Genomic DNA, 16405 nt, shown 5'->3' on the forward strand with positions numbered 1-16405 from the left:
TAGAGGAAAAAGTGGTGAATAAGTGACCACGCACTTAATGGCATTCTTAGCTTCAACTGGAAACTTCACACACATCACCTATTACCAGAGCCACATGTATACAGCAAGTTTTATTACGGTATAACACCAAAAACAGCAACATAAAATATAATGTGACAGTCAAAAATCATGGTCACCTCATTGCCACAAAGCCCACTGAAAAATTAAACTGTAATCACATGTATTAAGTATTTTGTATATAACTCACTTGAGATGGTGAAAAGTTACATTGAAGACAGAAAGAGTAGCATTAAACAACTATAAAGTCATCTTCTTCTTTTAACTTTTCCTATGCTTGCAAAGTGTTTTTTTTCTTTCTATCAAACTAGTACGGCACTTTGATTTCTGTTTTTCCTGTTTCATGCATTTGAGCTACACAGTGAGAACTATAAAAATCACCTTCTCTACAACTGTAAATGCACCCTGAGCCGAACCATCAATCAGCAGGACTTACATCTCCGGAGTCAGATAGCAGGTGCTTCTGAAGAGAGCTCGCCTCCCTAACAAACCTTTTCTTAGGCCCGATCCGGTCTGCCAAGTTGCCCATGATGACTCTGTGATGACCCTGATGCACTCCACTGATCAATAATCTCAGTGTCTCTCTTTGTTCTATGTGTTAACCTACACAACGCTTACTTGCTCCTTCTCTTCCTGCGTCACTGACAGACACACACACACACACACACACACACCCATGACTTTCCAGACCCCCCCCCCCCCCCCCCAAACACACACTCTCCTTTCACGTGTAAATCTGGGTTAGATCTGTTCCTTTTTAAGCAAGTGCTAAAATAGGATGACTTCCAGCGATGGAGAAGGGCAGGAGAAGACAAAAGGAGGGGAGCGGACTGTGACAGTGTCAGAGATGGTGAGCTTAAGGTAAGACTGAAATCGTATAATTGCTCACAACTCGAGGAGAAACGAGGAGAGCATCTTTTAAGTAGCTCATGAAAAATGCACTGTGCAAAGAGACAATTACAAAAACACATTTCAAACATACACATTCATAAGTTCACACAAAATTAACACAGTGGACAGCAAAAAAAATCCTGAATAAACTGACATGGATGCGACATGAGACATGTAAGAGATCCAGTGGTCCCTTGTGAATCAGTGCAAATTTCCAATTTTGGTCCACATGCATTTGTTAGTATCTGTGCATTATATACAGTACAGTACATGTGTAAATGTTGTTTTAGTTGTGACAAGGCAGGAACAGTGTATTCATCAAAATAAATGGGGCTACAAGTCTTCCAGGCAGATGCCATGTTTAACTAGAAACGTGCAGTGAGCAATAAGACGGTTTCCTAATTATCTGTGTGTGTGTGTGTGTGTGTGTGTGTGTCCTTTTCACAGACAGGCCAGAAAGAGCAATTCAATTAGTCTATCACACAACAAACATTTCAGTAAACACAAACAAACACACACACGCAGCAGCAGCAGCAGCAGCAGCAGGGGAGAGGGCCAGGGTTACTCAAACATTTAAAACATGCCTTCATCGTCACTGATCTTTTCCTCTCTCTCCTCTTTCATCCCTCTCTTCATTCATGTTACATATTCCTTCACACAACAATGTGCCCTACCAGCAGGACCAGTCAACCACTCTGTCATCACTTAAAGATAAATGAGCACTGCAGTAGTTTAGCAGCTACTCATGCGAAAAGAGTGCTTTCATTGAGTATTTGCTAAAGTATCATAATGTTTTTAAACTATATAGCATTAAGAAAAGTGGTTCATGGCAAATATATGATATTATATATCTTACACTACAGTGAGAGATGGGAGCTACAGGTTGAGCGAACTGCATGCAGCGTTTTATTGTGGCTACTGTGCCCTGCAGTGACCGTTGATTACCGTTGACAGGTGTATCAACTATAATAGATGACTGCACATTTTGTGTATGTGTGTGTGGGGGCATCTGACAGGACGGGTGAAGGAATGAGGCTGAACTAAGCATACACACACACACACACACACACACACACACACACACACACACAATCTATTTGCTGTTTCTGGGGCTATCTTCCTGTCTTCTGTCATATATTCTGAACTACTTTGGTATTTTTGGAGCATCCTTGCGATGCTGCCTCAGCTGACCTAGAGAACCAATAGGTCTTTTCAAGCCTAAGGTGTCAAACTGTCAGTAGACCCTACTGCTATGAGTGTGACCTGCAACTGTGAGAATTAATTCTTCATATGGCATTTACACTACAAGGAGCAAAGAGCTTCCCACAGCAAACACAAATAATAATTATACAATATAAACAATTCAGTAAGATACAGTACATGAAGAAATATAATAACATAATAAAAGCTACTGAACAACCCAAGAGCTGATACAACCATTCTAGCAGACCTTTTCTTGTGTCAAATAAAATCCCAAATCTGCCTTTAACTCACTCAAACTCTCCTCCTTTCTCTACAATGCTGTCTTATGTAAGAGTTTCTATTTATATGTGTTGCCTAATTGGATAGACTGAATAATATCGGAGCCTTTTCCTTCCTCTTTTCCAGACTGGTGGGACAGATATTAGGCCTCTTTCATTCTGTCTGGAATTTCTGAAAAATGGCCCTTTAAAAGATTCATAAGCTGCTAATGGGGTTATGCAGCACATTTTCAAAGCAAGAAATAGTGTGACCAGTGTGTGTGTGTGTGTGTGTGTGTGTGTGTGTGTGTGTGTGTGTGTGTGTGTGTGTGTGTGTGTGTGTGCGCGCGCAGCAGGAGGGGTTATATAGTTGCTCAGTGAAAAGTTATCCATATGAGCAGACATTTGCAGCCGCAACAAATTGCAGATGAGTCACAGTGGCTGGATGGATGAAAAAAGGAAGAAAGCAGCCCTTTCAGCTATCCAGTATCTTCAGCTTACATTTTAAAACACTTCTGAGACATTCAATCTTCAGTTTAAGTGAGGAATGTTGGACGGGCAAAGTTCCATAGATTCACACGATATGTATTTTTAGTTGGGTGTTGTACAGTTCATGGTTACAGTTTGCATTGTCAAGTATCAAGGAGGCTACAAACTGGAATTTGTCTTGTCCAAAATTAGGTGTGTACGAAGCAAATTCAAAGGATTGTTATCAAGGCCAATCCAAACATATTTAAATAGATCGATCAGTATCAATTAAAATAAAGCTGATCACAATGTGACCTTTCCTTTACCTGTACCTTTACTGTGTTTTGTCCACCTCAGCCTGCTAGTGTTGCAACACCCTGCTCCTTTATGACAACGGGGCTCCACACTGCAAGCATATTACGTCATACCACTTGGGTGGGGTTCCATTTTATATCCGGTCTCTAAAAACAAACATTTTAAAGCAAGTAGCTTGTGAAAAGTAGAGTGTAAAAGTAGGATGCATCTTTTATGTCAATGTGTCAGACACATATAATCTTTTAGTATCTGGTGTTCCTCATCTCATTTGTTTTGGGTTGTTGCTACATGTTAGGAATATTAATCAAGCTACCTTTTCCACCTTTTTGGCCAACAAAATACACAGATCTTAAGATACTGAAAGCTAAATCTAATTATATGGTTATTGGGTATTGGTAAGGCATTCAAATGAATTCAGATTCTATGAATGGATAACTGTATTATGGACTTGATGAAATGCTACTGAACCCCAGCCCTACCCTTCACCATGGTGCCACCGAGCTACACATTATTGTTATTACTGTACAAGAAACAATAACTTTGCAGCATACCTTGATGCTCTGCCAGGTAACATGTTTTACATCAGGATAACTCTGGCTGGTGAGACAATGGTAAGGTATCCAGACACAGAACATAGTGGTTTATTGGCATTTCTTTAAACCAATCACAATAGTCATAAGCGGCGCTAAGTGCCGGACAGAGCCATGGTGCTGCTTCAAAATAGCCTCGGGAAGGAACTTGTTTTGGTGGAACACGTCTACGTTCAAAACTTGTTTTAGTCTTGCAACAGAAAACTCAGATTTGACAGATCAGCTAGCTGTCTGGATTTACCCTGCAGAGATCTGAGGAGCAGTTAACCATAGTCCTCATAAATCCACCAGAGTTTAGAATGCCAACACAAAGAAAGCAGAAGGTGATGGACATCCGGCCAAATTTCCGTTGGAAACGGAGCAATCACGGACGTGGAAGGTCGAAGGTATAGACTATCTACACATTAACAAAATAAGACTGAGAGAGGATGTAAAAAGGTGGAAGAAAGCGATAAGTAGAAGGGATGAAAACATAATGTATGGCAACATTAAAAGCATGATGAAAGCTGCAGTTTCATTCCCTCTCTGCACACGTCTCAAGTTTAAAAATGCTAAATGTAATCAAATGGGCACAGAGAGCAGCAGTGAAAAAGGAAGGGCCATCTGAAGAGATGGGGAAAGGACACCACCACCTACCAAACATGCTCATTAACTACAGCAAAGCTTCCGGGAAAAGAGAAAACTTCAAGACAGGAAAACAGGTTTCCAAACCATCAGATCCTGTCAGAGTATCTGTCAGATAATTATCACATCCTCCTGCTCAGTTTGAGTGCAACTGATTTGAATTGTTCTGTATCTGAAAAATACTGTCTAAACACTGTAATGACTACTGATGGTGTAGAACCCCACTGATATTTTGGGTGATTTTAAAACGAATTATGTAGAGCTGCACTTAAGTAAGAAAATCACCAGAAAAATTAAAAGAGAATTGTGATTTTTCAACTGACAAATCAGTTTTTTTAAACCTAAAACAACATCTTAGCAGATATCATGTTTTAGTGGTTTTGACATATTTAAGGCAACAATATAGTGTTTCCTTTTTGCTGTATGTGAACTTGTCTTTGGCTAAGAGCATTTTTTATACCACCAGAGTTCAGTTGTGGCCATATTCATACAGCTGAAACAATGGAAAATAGCACAGCAATGAAATATGAATTATGTCTTTCCCTTTCATTTTAAAATCACAGCCTGAGAGGAGTATTTGATATATCGTAATATATCAAATACTTTTTGGAAATACAGTATCTTTACATTGTGTATTTCAGCATCTCTCCTTGTGATTTATATATACAAATATAAAAAAAATGCATGTTGTGTGTGTGACAGAGACAGGTCTGAGATGGAGTCAGAAAGAGACACAGAGAAAAAAACATTTCCATTAGAGCTTTGTGCTAATCCTTGATTCTTCCCTGTAATGTGATTTCAATCAGAGTCAATTGCCCCTCCGGCTCACGGGAAAAAAATAGGCTAGGTTACATTAGACCCTCTTATACCTTCAAACACTTAAAAGCCTTTCTCTTACCTCCGTCATGTGAATAAGGTAGAATCTCAGTTCTTCAGCATAATCTGTAAGACAAAAAAAACAAAGACTTTAATTTGGCCACTCACTTCCTTCTTGTAAATAATGCAAACATCTTTGATTGTTCGATTATGAGTTTGCAAAAATAATTTTATTGATGGAAGGCTTTTACTTTAGGTCAGCCTTAAAGGCATCGACACATAATTCACTGAAGTAGCACTCTGTGAGACAGGCCTGTGGGTCTGGAGTCAAGATAAATGGTTTTAATTGAGTGACCCCCCCCAGACACACATACACAAACTCAAACACACACCCACACAATCATACAACAATATGTCTTTGTAATGTTTACTATTTTATTTCAAGTAAGTACACACACAAGCCACCATTCTGACTGATTGGCAATCCTGTCCAATGTTCAATATCACACAGAAGAGCAGCTTGGCCCTGGGGTGAGATTTAAAATGATTAAATGTCCTAGAAAGACAAGACAAGGATCATCCATTCAAACCTACATACCTTCTTTTCCCCATTGTTCCTTCTATCTCACATTGGTATAGAAGAGCATTTATCTACTGTACCTATGTCCAGGAAAGTCACACGTTGCAGTGCATTAGTTAGTTAGTGCATTGCAAGATGGTGCATTGAAAACTTGGCTTCATGTTCATTATGTGTTCACGTAAGATCCCATCACTCACAACAAGAAGATAAAAAGTTGTCTGGGCCTTTAATAATACTCAATGAATATATAATTCAGGTTGCACCCACCATGAAAGTCTGATGGGGCAAAGCACAATGACCAATTTAATCATAATGTGTTAGTTAGGATTGTGTAGTGTAGTAGTTTGTCATAAATGTACATTAAAGCGCAAGAAAAATAATTCAGATACTAAGTACATTTATTGAGGCCGTTGGGGTTGTCGGATAATCCCAGCTGGCTGGGCATAGGTTAAACTGCCAGTATCATCAGCTTCATCAGAAACCTCTCCCCCACAGCTTTCCGAACTCGGATTAGATGAGTCTGTTTCCAACTATTTTTCTAACTTTCTGAAATGGACAATGTGACATTCACACTCACTTTACGCTGTGATTGGCCAGCTGTGCCAAGGTGAGAGAGTCAGGAAGTATTTCAACTTTACTCTCTAGAACGTTTTTTTACCCATTCTTCAAATATATTTGTGTCTCTTCAGGGAAGAACAGTCTGCTTTTGTTTCTTGTATAACCTCTTGAACCTCCCTAAATAACACGAGACGGCAGCCTCCACAGGCAGCTCTTTGACTTGTTCCTTTTGCTGGATGGTATGAAGGTCTCCATGAGGTCAGTTGAACAAAAAGGGTTTATTTTTATAACCAACGGCAGAGGTCACTGTTGGATCTCTTTCTGTTTCCAAAACCCAGCAGATGGCATAGTATCTTAGCATAGTAATGTATGAGGGGCTTTTTTAGATTGAATTAATTTATTACTACTCTCTTCAATTTCCATACTTTTAAAAAGACACATTTACATACTTGATCTGAAAAGCTTTAATCTCAAGTGTTTTTTGATAGCGTTGGCCTACTACCTATACCTAACTATGGTGCAGTAGCTGACAAAAGGCTTGATAAGGTCATGCATGATGATCATTTTTGTATTGACACATGGTTATTTTGGTTTTTTGTGTGTTCAATACCACTCGTAATGTTTCCCACACTCCTTTGCCTGGTATCTGGGTGACAGGAATACAGGAAAGCCTATGATTTGAACTTTTACTGTGTCATTACGCACGCGCGCACGCACGCGCGCGCACACACACACACACACACACACACACACACACACACACACACACACACACACACACACACACACACACACACACACACACACACACACGTCAAACACACCCTTGCTGAAACAAACAGTCCCCCGGCGCCTCTTTCCTGAGTAATGCTGCAGAAGCGAAATAACAATGACAGGCAGCAGGGTGGAGGTGTGTGTGTGTGTGTCCTCTCATGAAACACACAGGCACAGAGACACGCAAACCCTACAGAATCCCCCACCCTGGTGATCTCCAATTGTTTAGGTGAAGGGTGGAGGTCAGAAGTGGCCCAGAGGAGACCAGCTATGTCTGTAGGGAGGGCAGAGCAGCTCAGGCCACTCTGTATCAGAGGGCTGAATCCAGAAATGCTTGTGCTGGAGTGTCCATTGGCTGTTTTCTCATCAAGAAATTCTACAAAAAACATTTTACACAACAAACTCTAAAACAAAATGAAAAATAACCTTTTACAACAACAAAAACGTTGAAGAAAGGTGAAAGATGGATGAGGTGACAAATTAATGAATTTAATGAAGTCTTATTTAAAGACATGCCTGCATAGGGGAAATAACACATTGTATGATCCTGATTTGGAAACGGATTTAGCTGCTTGACCTGCTGCACTAATAAGCTGCATCTCACAACGCAGTAACAATATGTCTCTGCCAGTAACTTTAGCTGATACTATGGAGTCCTGGAGGGAAATAGTAACATGTTAATGAACTAAATGCCACACCCCCAAAAAATTAAAAAGAAGAAGTTGCAACAACAGGTCTGCAATCCAATATTCATAAAAAAGAGTAATATGTTACTCAAACTAATCATCTGAATACGTAAACTAAATCAAAATCGGGTGCCAAAATAAACACAGATTTCCCCCAGCGCAATATTTAGCAAAAGCACACGTGAGCTATGTGCAGTGCCTCTGGATATTCTGATTGATTTACTGTAAGAACGTCTGTTTCTTAACCTACAGGAGAATGTTAGTAAATGTATATTCTGCAATGATGCAGCCTGGGGAGAAAGGCTATGTGGCTATGTGAGGCTATACTGACACCTATAGGGGGGTTTATCCATTGAGGGTCAGGCCCAGCCCTCAACTGAAAGAGTCAAACTTATTAATCACTCAAACCACTATTTATTTGATTGTGTACCTTCATTTCCAATCAGTGATCTCGGAGTCACAGTCATCGCCCCCCTACACTCACACTGACTCTAAACACCACGCTGCCATCAAAGTCGTTATTCTGGGGGACAGAACAGGAAATCTCCTCTCAACAACATCCTTTTAACACCTGTTATATTGGCAAACCTACCCTATAATCCTGACACTACTACCCTACTGTTAAATTATAATATTAAAGCTTTTGACACTCTTGCACCACACATTTTTGACTTGTTTTGTGGTTTATATCCTGCTCAGCATAATCAACTGACCTGACGCCCTGACAGTCAGCTGGAGGAGAGAGTGACTTGTTACTGTTTCTTACCCTTTCCCTTATCAATTTTCAGCATTATGGGTCTAAGTGTACCCCCTCTCCTTTGGCCCTGTTCCAAGCATTATTCCAAACGTTGCCTCTGTCACCGCCCACCACTTTAAACACAGATATTTACAGTCAGTCAGTCTATTTATTTGACTTGCCCGGGCTTTGTGCGGCCCTAATGGTCAAGCTATTCTCTTCATATTGCTGGAGGAGATGGCTGTTTACACCGAGGTGAAATAAAAAGACAAAGCAACAGGAACTTGGGCAGTCTTTTCCTAAATATCCTCTGGTTAAACTCGACTGAAAAGATCACTGTAACCGTAGTACTGTATGTTAATTTCTAGTTGTGCAATTTGCATGTTTAAGTGCTTGGTGACAGGTCAAAAAAAAAAAAAAGGCGTACATACCGTCCTGGAGCCTCAGCTGTCGAAGGAACAGGGGACTCTGAAGGACATTACACCTGCCTGGCTCATCTTCTCTTGTCACCAGCATCAGGTCACTGTAGACAAACACTGTAACCTACAAGATCAGAGGTGCAAAGACCGGGAAGGAAGAAAAAAATAATGAATTTCATACTTCATTCTCACATTGTCTCACCAGGACTTTACATCTTAAAGTTGTCACATCTCACAAACACACAATCCAGCAGTGAGATGCACATAACACCACGTTGCACTCAGCAAGTCTCACCCATTTAAAAACGTCCCCAACCCCCCCTCCCCCAACTCATGTCCTAGCACAGGAAATGCAGTTCACACTTAGATAATTATGGCCATATACATATACTTGCTTTTGACCTGTGCTCATTTAAAAACATCTCATGACTGGCTTTATGCTTCTGCAGTGGTTAAGTGAGAAAATCATGCCAGTGAAGCATTAAAATTAAAGTGAAGAAAGGAACAAAGCATGAAGAATAAAGACAAATAAGTAGATGATTAAAAAATAAAATATACATTAAAGTTCTTTATGCAAGTGTTTGCTTCTATGCCACATAACAGGCATACAGTGTAATTGCTGTAGATGGGCACTGTTTCAAGACAATGCTTTTACTTTGGTGGCTTCCTCTGAAGGGTGAGATAGAAGTGAGGGTATTTCAGATGTAGCCAGTATGTGGTAAACGTGTGTGTGTGTGTGTGTGTGTGTGTGTGTGTGTGTGTGTGTGTGTGTGTGTGTGTGTGTGTGTGTGTGTGTGTGTGTGAAGGTATGAGTCGGTGGAAGGGGAAGTACCGTAAGTAAGAGTAAAAAAACAAAGACAAAGCAAATGAGAGGCAAGCAGCAAAGACTTTTCATACAAAGCGACACATATTTTACATGCACTAATACATGCTGTTCAAATGTGCATAAAAGTTGCACAAACAATTGGTGTTATTCTGTCTCTAACTAAGTATTCCAACAACAATTATATGCCCATCCTAAAATAAATACTAAATGTGTCAAGACAAACAATCAACAATCATCTGTCTTATTGAGTCAGCTTGGTCTTGTTTACATCTGACAAGAAACAACATAATATTTAAACATAATTACTGTATGTATCATGTACCCAATATAATAGAATCCACTAAAAGTCCATTTTGTCCCAATGTCCCTTTGGATTAAATCAAATTAGTGCAGTGCAGTGCTGTGCTTATTATTTTTGTTCAAATATTATAATGAAAGTGGTACTGTACATGTTTGTGTGAACAATAGAGTTTGTGTGTGTTGCCTCCCGGGCAGACTTACACAACTGTGGTGAGTAAAGAGTAAAAGCTGAAACAACACATTAAAAACAGCCTGTATAAAGCAGTGGAGAGAAACTCCCTCCTGACAAACACAGGCTGTTAAATATTTGTTTTATGACTGACCCCAGAGTCAGATTACCTTCCATGCCAGCAGTCACTGCACTTCACTGCACTGCACAGAAAAGATGATCTGACAGGGCTAATTAAAGGACTGCGGCAAGAGCTTATTTCGTTAAAATAATACTCTTTACTCATTTTCTCTTTCCAAATACACACAGACTTTGTTAACAATGACACGTCAGACAGGATTCCATCATTTGAAACACTGATTCCTATAACCTCAAATTTCAGAAACATATCCACCTAGTCATTCACCTAGAGTTATCATTTTGAAAGTTTTTGCAGGCTGTTGCATCTTCGGTTGTGATTAATTCTTCTGCCAAAACATAAAAACCTACCTTTATCAAGGTTATGCAAATATTTGTAAAGTAAATACCGGTAGATAAGGTGGCTGACAGCTAATGTTATTTAAGATTAAGTCAGCTTTTCTAAGTGAACTTGGCTCACAGACAATTTATTCATCATTATCATTAATCAGGTAAGATTACATCACTGGAGCAGGTTCTGGTGTACAGTACTTAATAGTTTCTTTGAAGAATAACGTTTTACATGTTAAACCCTACAAGCACATAAAACATTCCTACTTCTTTTGATGAGTTTTTCTAACACCTGCAACGTTGAAGTACTTGTGACAGAATACAAATCTTTAGAGAAGCATCACTTTTGATACAAATGTATTACATATTTCCCACATTTACTTGTACCAGATACATTTATATATTGCAGAATATCATTGTAAGGTGAGCTTAATAAGTCGTAAAAGGATAATTAAAATTACTGTAAGAGCTAGTTTCTTTTGATATTTAAAACATAATTTCTCCATCGGTCAGATCACACTATCAATTATTCATTTTCCTCGACTCCTGTGGGTCTGATCCTTCAGAGCAGTTACAAATTCTTCAGAGATGTTCAGACATCTCCTCTCCCATTCCTCCTCTCAGGCTGCTGCGCTATACTTGTTCTCCCTTTCCATATACATATATAACTCGAAAACACACACACGTTTTGACTTAAGATGTGCATTGGAGCAATGGACCGTCACTTCCAGTTTGGCCCAAAAAAACAAAGCACATAACTGGCGGTGACAAAACAACAACAGACTAGTGGCAAACAAAATGTTTGCCACTAGTCTGTTTGTCTCCTGCAATTTTTAGAGGCTGGAGAGGAGAGGGCCTCAATATTTCTGTATAAATCAAATTATAAAATTCTTCGAAAGAGGAGAGAGAAAATAGCGTTTCCTCTTTCCTCAGATCAACAAGATCCAATGCTGCGTCTTCTAAGTGCCATTGGGTTTTCTTCAAATTAGTTTTAGATCATATCATGCATAACGTTTTTGGATGTTCTATGGTCAACAACTGAAATTCCTGTGCAGAATAGTAAACTGAAGTAAGAGCTACAGGACAGAGCTTTTTACACAAAGTGAACACGCTCACAGAAGTTTTTAATATATACTGAAATGACTAGGATGGCTGGGAGGAGGCCTCGGGGAGACCCAGGACTAGGTGGAGGGATTATATCTCTAACCTGGCCTGGGAACGCCTCGGGATCCCCCAGTCGGAGCTGGTTAATGTGGCCCGGGGAAAGGGAAGTTTGGGGTCCCCTGCTGGAGCTGCTACCCCCGCGACCCGACCCGGATAAGCGGATGAAGATGGATGGATGGATGGATGAAATGACTATCCAGGCATATTCTCACATACAACACAAAGATATACACAATTTAACGTTAACATAATTAACACACTGATGCCGCTTACCTTGAGAGAGTGGTGCTTGCTCTCATGCAGGATCATCTCCTCAGATAGGATGAGAGCTCGGCTGCACAGGTCGAGAGGCTGAACAACAAAATATTGAACAGACAGATTAGGAAACAGATTATGGACATCATTTTGAGGCTCATTTACTGATAATTGACATCTTTAATCAGAGATTTATCAATGACCACAAGCACATATTACTTGCATTATTACCCTTAGCCTCATTGTCAAAATTAATGAATATACGTATATTTTCTCAAGATAAAAATCAAGGATTATATTGTTTGTTACAGATTAGTAAAAATTAAACACAAGGTTGCAGTACCAAATCCATTTTTGCTCCCAAATCCAAACGATCTGCTAAACAGTAAGCCTTCTTTCTACTGTGGGAAACACAACTGAAACTGATTGTATGAAGACAGAAAGCGAGCTGCAACTGTGAGGCGATACGTGTGGTCTGAGGATGACAAGACACTGACAATTAAAATGAACCAGTACGGCAACGTGGGAGGAGGAGACTTCCTCTCAAGTCCAGGGTGAGCCAATTCAATATGCATGTGTAACATTTGCCTACTGTGTGAAGTAGGGTCATGCTTGCATGTTTCTGTATGAGTTAAGAAGAAGTACCACCACAGTCTCTGCATTTTTCAGGCCCCAAGATACCATCAATATTTTAAATATTGCAGTAGGTGCAAGTATATTAGCCCACAATGGTCTTCTTTGGTTATTTAATGATATTTTCCACACAATATTCATTTTACATGTAACAACTGTGTACTGCATGTACATATGCAAGAATGAGAGCATTTTATTTTGCAGTGACTCATGACTCATAACTTGCCTCTGCTTCCTAATTTGGACTATTCCCCCTTTAGAAAAATACAAAAAGTATTTCCAATTATCATGTCATGAAGAATGTATATGTAATACATATTTTTCTGCACAGTTTAACTTACAGATCATCAAGAACATCAATAAAAACTACAAAATACTTAAAACAAGCCTTTTCATTTGATCAATACAGTTCCTCATTTTCTTGTACTGTTTCTAAAAGATATGTTAGGTAAAAAACCACAAACTGTTTATCTAAAATATGCAATACAGCCTTTAATGTGTGACTTGAAAAATACAAAATGCTCAAACAGAAAGGTCAATGTATTTGACTGCAAACCTCAAATGCCTACTTCCTTTTGACCCAAATGTGCTGGGGAAAACCAGCATATTTAGAATGATACCATCTTTTGCACCATTGTAACTGGATTCCCCTGTTTTACCAGTGAAAAATGGTTTTCAGAGCATGATGGCGACCTAGTGGTCTTAGATGCATACCACATAAAGGCTACAGTACGTCAGCTGTTTATGTCTGGCTTGGCATTCCCATGTCATCCCCCTCTCGCTCCCTACATATCCCATCTGTTTTTAGAATGAAATGTATGTAGTGTAAACAATTTAGTTTGACATTTTGGGAGATACGCTTATTCGTTGTTGTTTTTTGCCAGGGGTTAGATGAGAAGATTGAAACCACTCTTATGTCTGTCCGTTCAATATGAAACTACAGCCAAGAGACAGTTAGCTTAGCTTAGCATACACCTTGGAACAGAGGGAAATAGCTAGTCTGACTCTGTCCAAAATTGGCTTACCTGAACAAAGATGGGGAAGATAAGGATCTTGGGTGCCACTTTGACATATCCGTAGTTGCCATGTGGAGTGTGTGAGCGGACAATGGTACAGTTCTGGTAATTAGCAAAGTTGGAATTCTGCTGTTGGTAGTTGGGTACACCAATGTTAGTGGAGGTGGATGCCGTCTTTGTTGTCTTGGAGTTGTTAGACCGGCGCAGGAAGCCAGTACGGCTGGAGAGACCCCCACCACCTCCTCCACCACCACCACCACCTCCACTACTCATACCTCCAGAAAAAGCACCCCCACCACCACCCTGGGGCTGTGAACCAGAGACCTGCCGTGTGGGGTATAACCTGGCAGCTGTGGAAGAAGAAGAAGGTGAAGCAGGTCTGGGTAAAAATGTAATGCAGCCTTTAAAACCAGGAAAAGACAACACTTATGCCATATTACGATATCCAAAATCTAAGACGATATCTAGTCTCATATCACAATATCGATATAATATCGATATATTGCCCAGCTCTAGTCAGTAACCCTCACTTTCATCACGCTCACAGAGATCTTAAATAGTTAGACATTTTGGGAAACGCGCTCATTTGTTTTCTTGTAGAGTTAGATGATAGATACCACTCTCATATCTGTATGCTAATATGAAGATGGAGCCAGGAGATGTTAAGCTTAGTTTAGCATAAATACTGCAAACAAACTTAGCCTGCTGGCTTTGTGGAACGGTAACAAAATCTACCTACCAACACCTCTGCAGCTAATTTATTAACATGTTACATGTTGTTTGTCTAATCTGTACAAAAAGTAGAGCGAAAAACAGTGGTTTTACTTTGACTGTAGCTGGTCCACTGCTGGCTTGCCATGAAAAGTCAGAGACCTCACCATGGGGTCGCTCCAATTGCTTTTAAGCTACACGTGTTGCTAAAAAAACATGAGTGTTTTCAGTCACCAAAGTAAAATCCTAGGTTTGCCTGATAGTGCTCCACAGTGTTGGACAAGACAGAGGATACATAAATATTTTCAGCTGTTATATTGGCCAGGTTCCAGAAAAAACAACACACAGTTGCATAAAACTGTTGATAATTGAGTGTTCTAACAAAGCAGTAAAGTAATTTAGGAGAAAAGGTTTTAAACTGTGAGCATCAAAATTATTTAACATGACTGTATTTCTAAGGTCAGTTTAATTTGAGCCTATTTCAGGGTGCCAAATATCAAGTGCATTTAAAATCGTATTCATTTTAAATAACAATAACATGTAATGTGTAGTCAAAAATTAACATAACACTGGTCTTAAAAAGCAACTAAACAAAGGCTTTCAGCAAAAATACCTAACATAGTTCACTGTGGCCTTTGACAAAATGCTGTACGAGTATGAACATGTAAATGTCTTACCTAATGTTCCCTGGTTGTCTTGATAAACAGGCCTCAAGATCTGAAAGCAGAATAATATTAAATTACATTAATATTACATAGGCTCTTTTCAGCATAATGAAAAGTAACATCTAAACTAGCCTAGTCTGGAATAAAGCCAAAATACATATTAAAACAATGACATAAGATAAAGTATGTCGCTCAGTATGTCTATTACTGAATTGATACGTCAGTATATTAATAGTCCTTAATACAATTCTGATCCTAACTTTCTATCATGTGATATCTGGGTAGGAAAGGTTGCCTGTATATCCTCTTTCTGTGTTGCTAATCCACAGGTTTGTGTTCAGTGACCAAGCTGGACAAAATCATGTGTAGTTTCTTACATGACATTGAATTTTGTGTCCAGGACCCAGCTGAACCCATTTGAAATGCGCTGGACTCAGGCAGTAATGGTTTCTACGTGTCATAACAAATTACTATCAAATGAGGGAGTAAAGATAGAAAGCTGCCCCCACATCACGTTGTTCAGATTAATACAGTAGGTGAGCTACGAGCTGTAAAGTCACAAAACATATCATTAGCTTGCTTTTCTGCCAGCTTCTCATGATAATTATTTCTGTAGTGTGGGATTTCCAAGCTCTTTGTTTGCGAACTAGAGTATTGTGTCGGTGTGATATGTCACCAACATGACCCATTTCCACAGGGCTTTCGGTATATTTAGCCTGTGATGGCCACCACAAAGTCTCACCAAATCCCTGCCTCCTCTTTTGTTTGGAATATAAGTGGTGGCTGTTTGAATGGGAATGTTTGTTCATCATGTTGACATGTACCTCTAATCTCTTTCCAGACCACTGTACACTCTCACTTTTATTTCTGTTTTTCCTTCTAAAAACTAAAATCTATCAGACTGCTCACTACAACCCCTTTGGACATGCTTAACCTAAAAAGCATTTACAAATGAAGATGGACACTACATGAGGCACACACAGACACAAACATAACACACACACACACACACAACTCCAAGTTACAGGCATACACTAAGGAAGATATTCAGAAATAAGACACTTTAACTCTATATATGACAGCAAAAGGATTTAGTTGGTTAGAATTTTTTTGGAGCCAACTATTTTAGACACTGTAGACTCAACCCAGATTGTAATCAATAACAGACAGGTCTTGAATAAACACATCTTGAATCTTTTGGTTCAACATGTTTGTTAGGCTGAG

General features: G+C 39.4%; 1 protein-coding gene across 3 annotated transcripts in view; it reads right to left on the reverse strand.

Moving 5' to 3' along the window:
* Positions 1-16405, reverse strand: part of rgs3a (regulator of G protein signaling 3a) — a 110409-nt gene that overhangs the window by 77215 nt on the left and 16789 nt on the right. The window contains exons 5-9 of one of the 3 annotated variants that reach the window (XM_078270850.1): positions 15194-15233; positions 13815-14155; positions 12175-12252; positions 8987-9098; positions 5304-5347 (exon numbers count right to left, since the gene is read on the reverse strand). In XM_078270850.1, coding sequence (XP_078126976.1) covers positions 5304-5347; positions 8987-9098; positions 12175-12252; positions 13815-14155; positions 15194-15233 — 615 coding nt within the window. Of the gene's footprint in view, positions 1-5303; positions 5348-8249; positions 8302-8986; positions 9099-12174; positions 12253-12499; positions 12615-13814; positions 14156-15193; positions 15234-16405 lie in introns of those variants that run through there. The other 2 variants (XM_078270846.1, XM_078270847.1) reach the window with 2 other exon arrangements.

The sequence above is a fragment of the Sander vitreus genome, chromosome 16 (assembly GCF_031162955.1).
Source record: "Sander vitreus isolate 19-12246 chromosome 16, sanVit1, whole genome shotgun sequence".
Classification (NCBI taxonomy): Eukaryota; Metazoa; Chordata; class Actinopteri; order Perciformes; family Percidae; genus Sander; species Sander vitreus.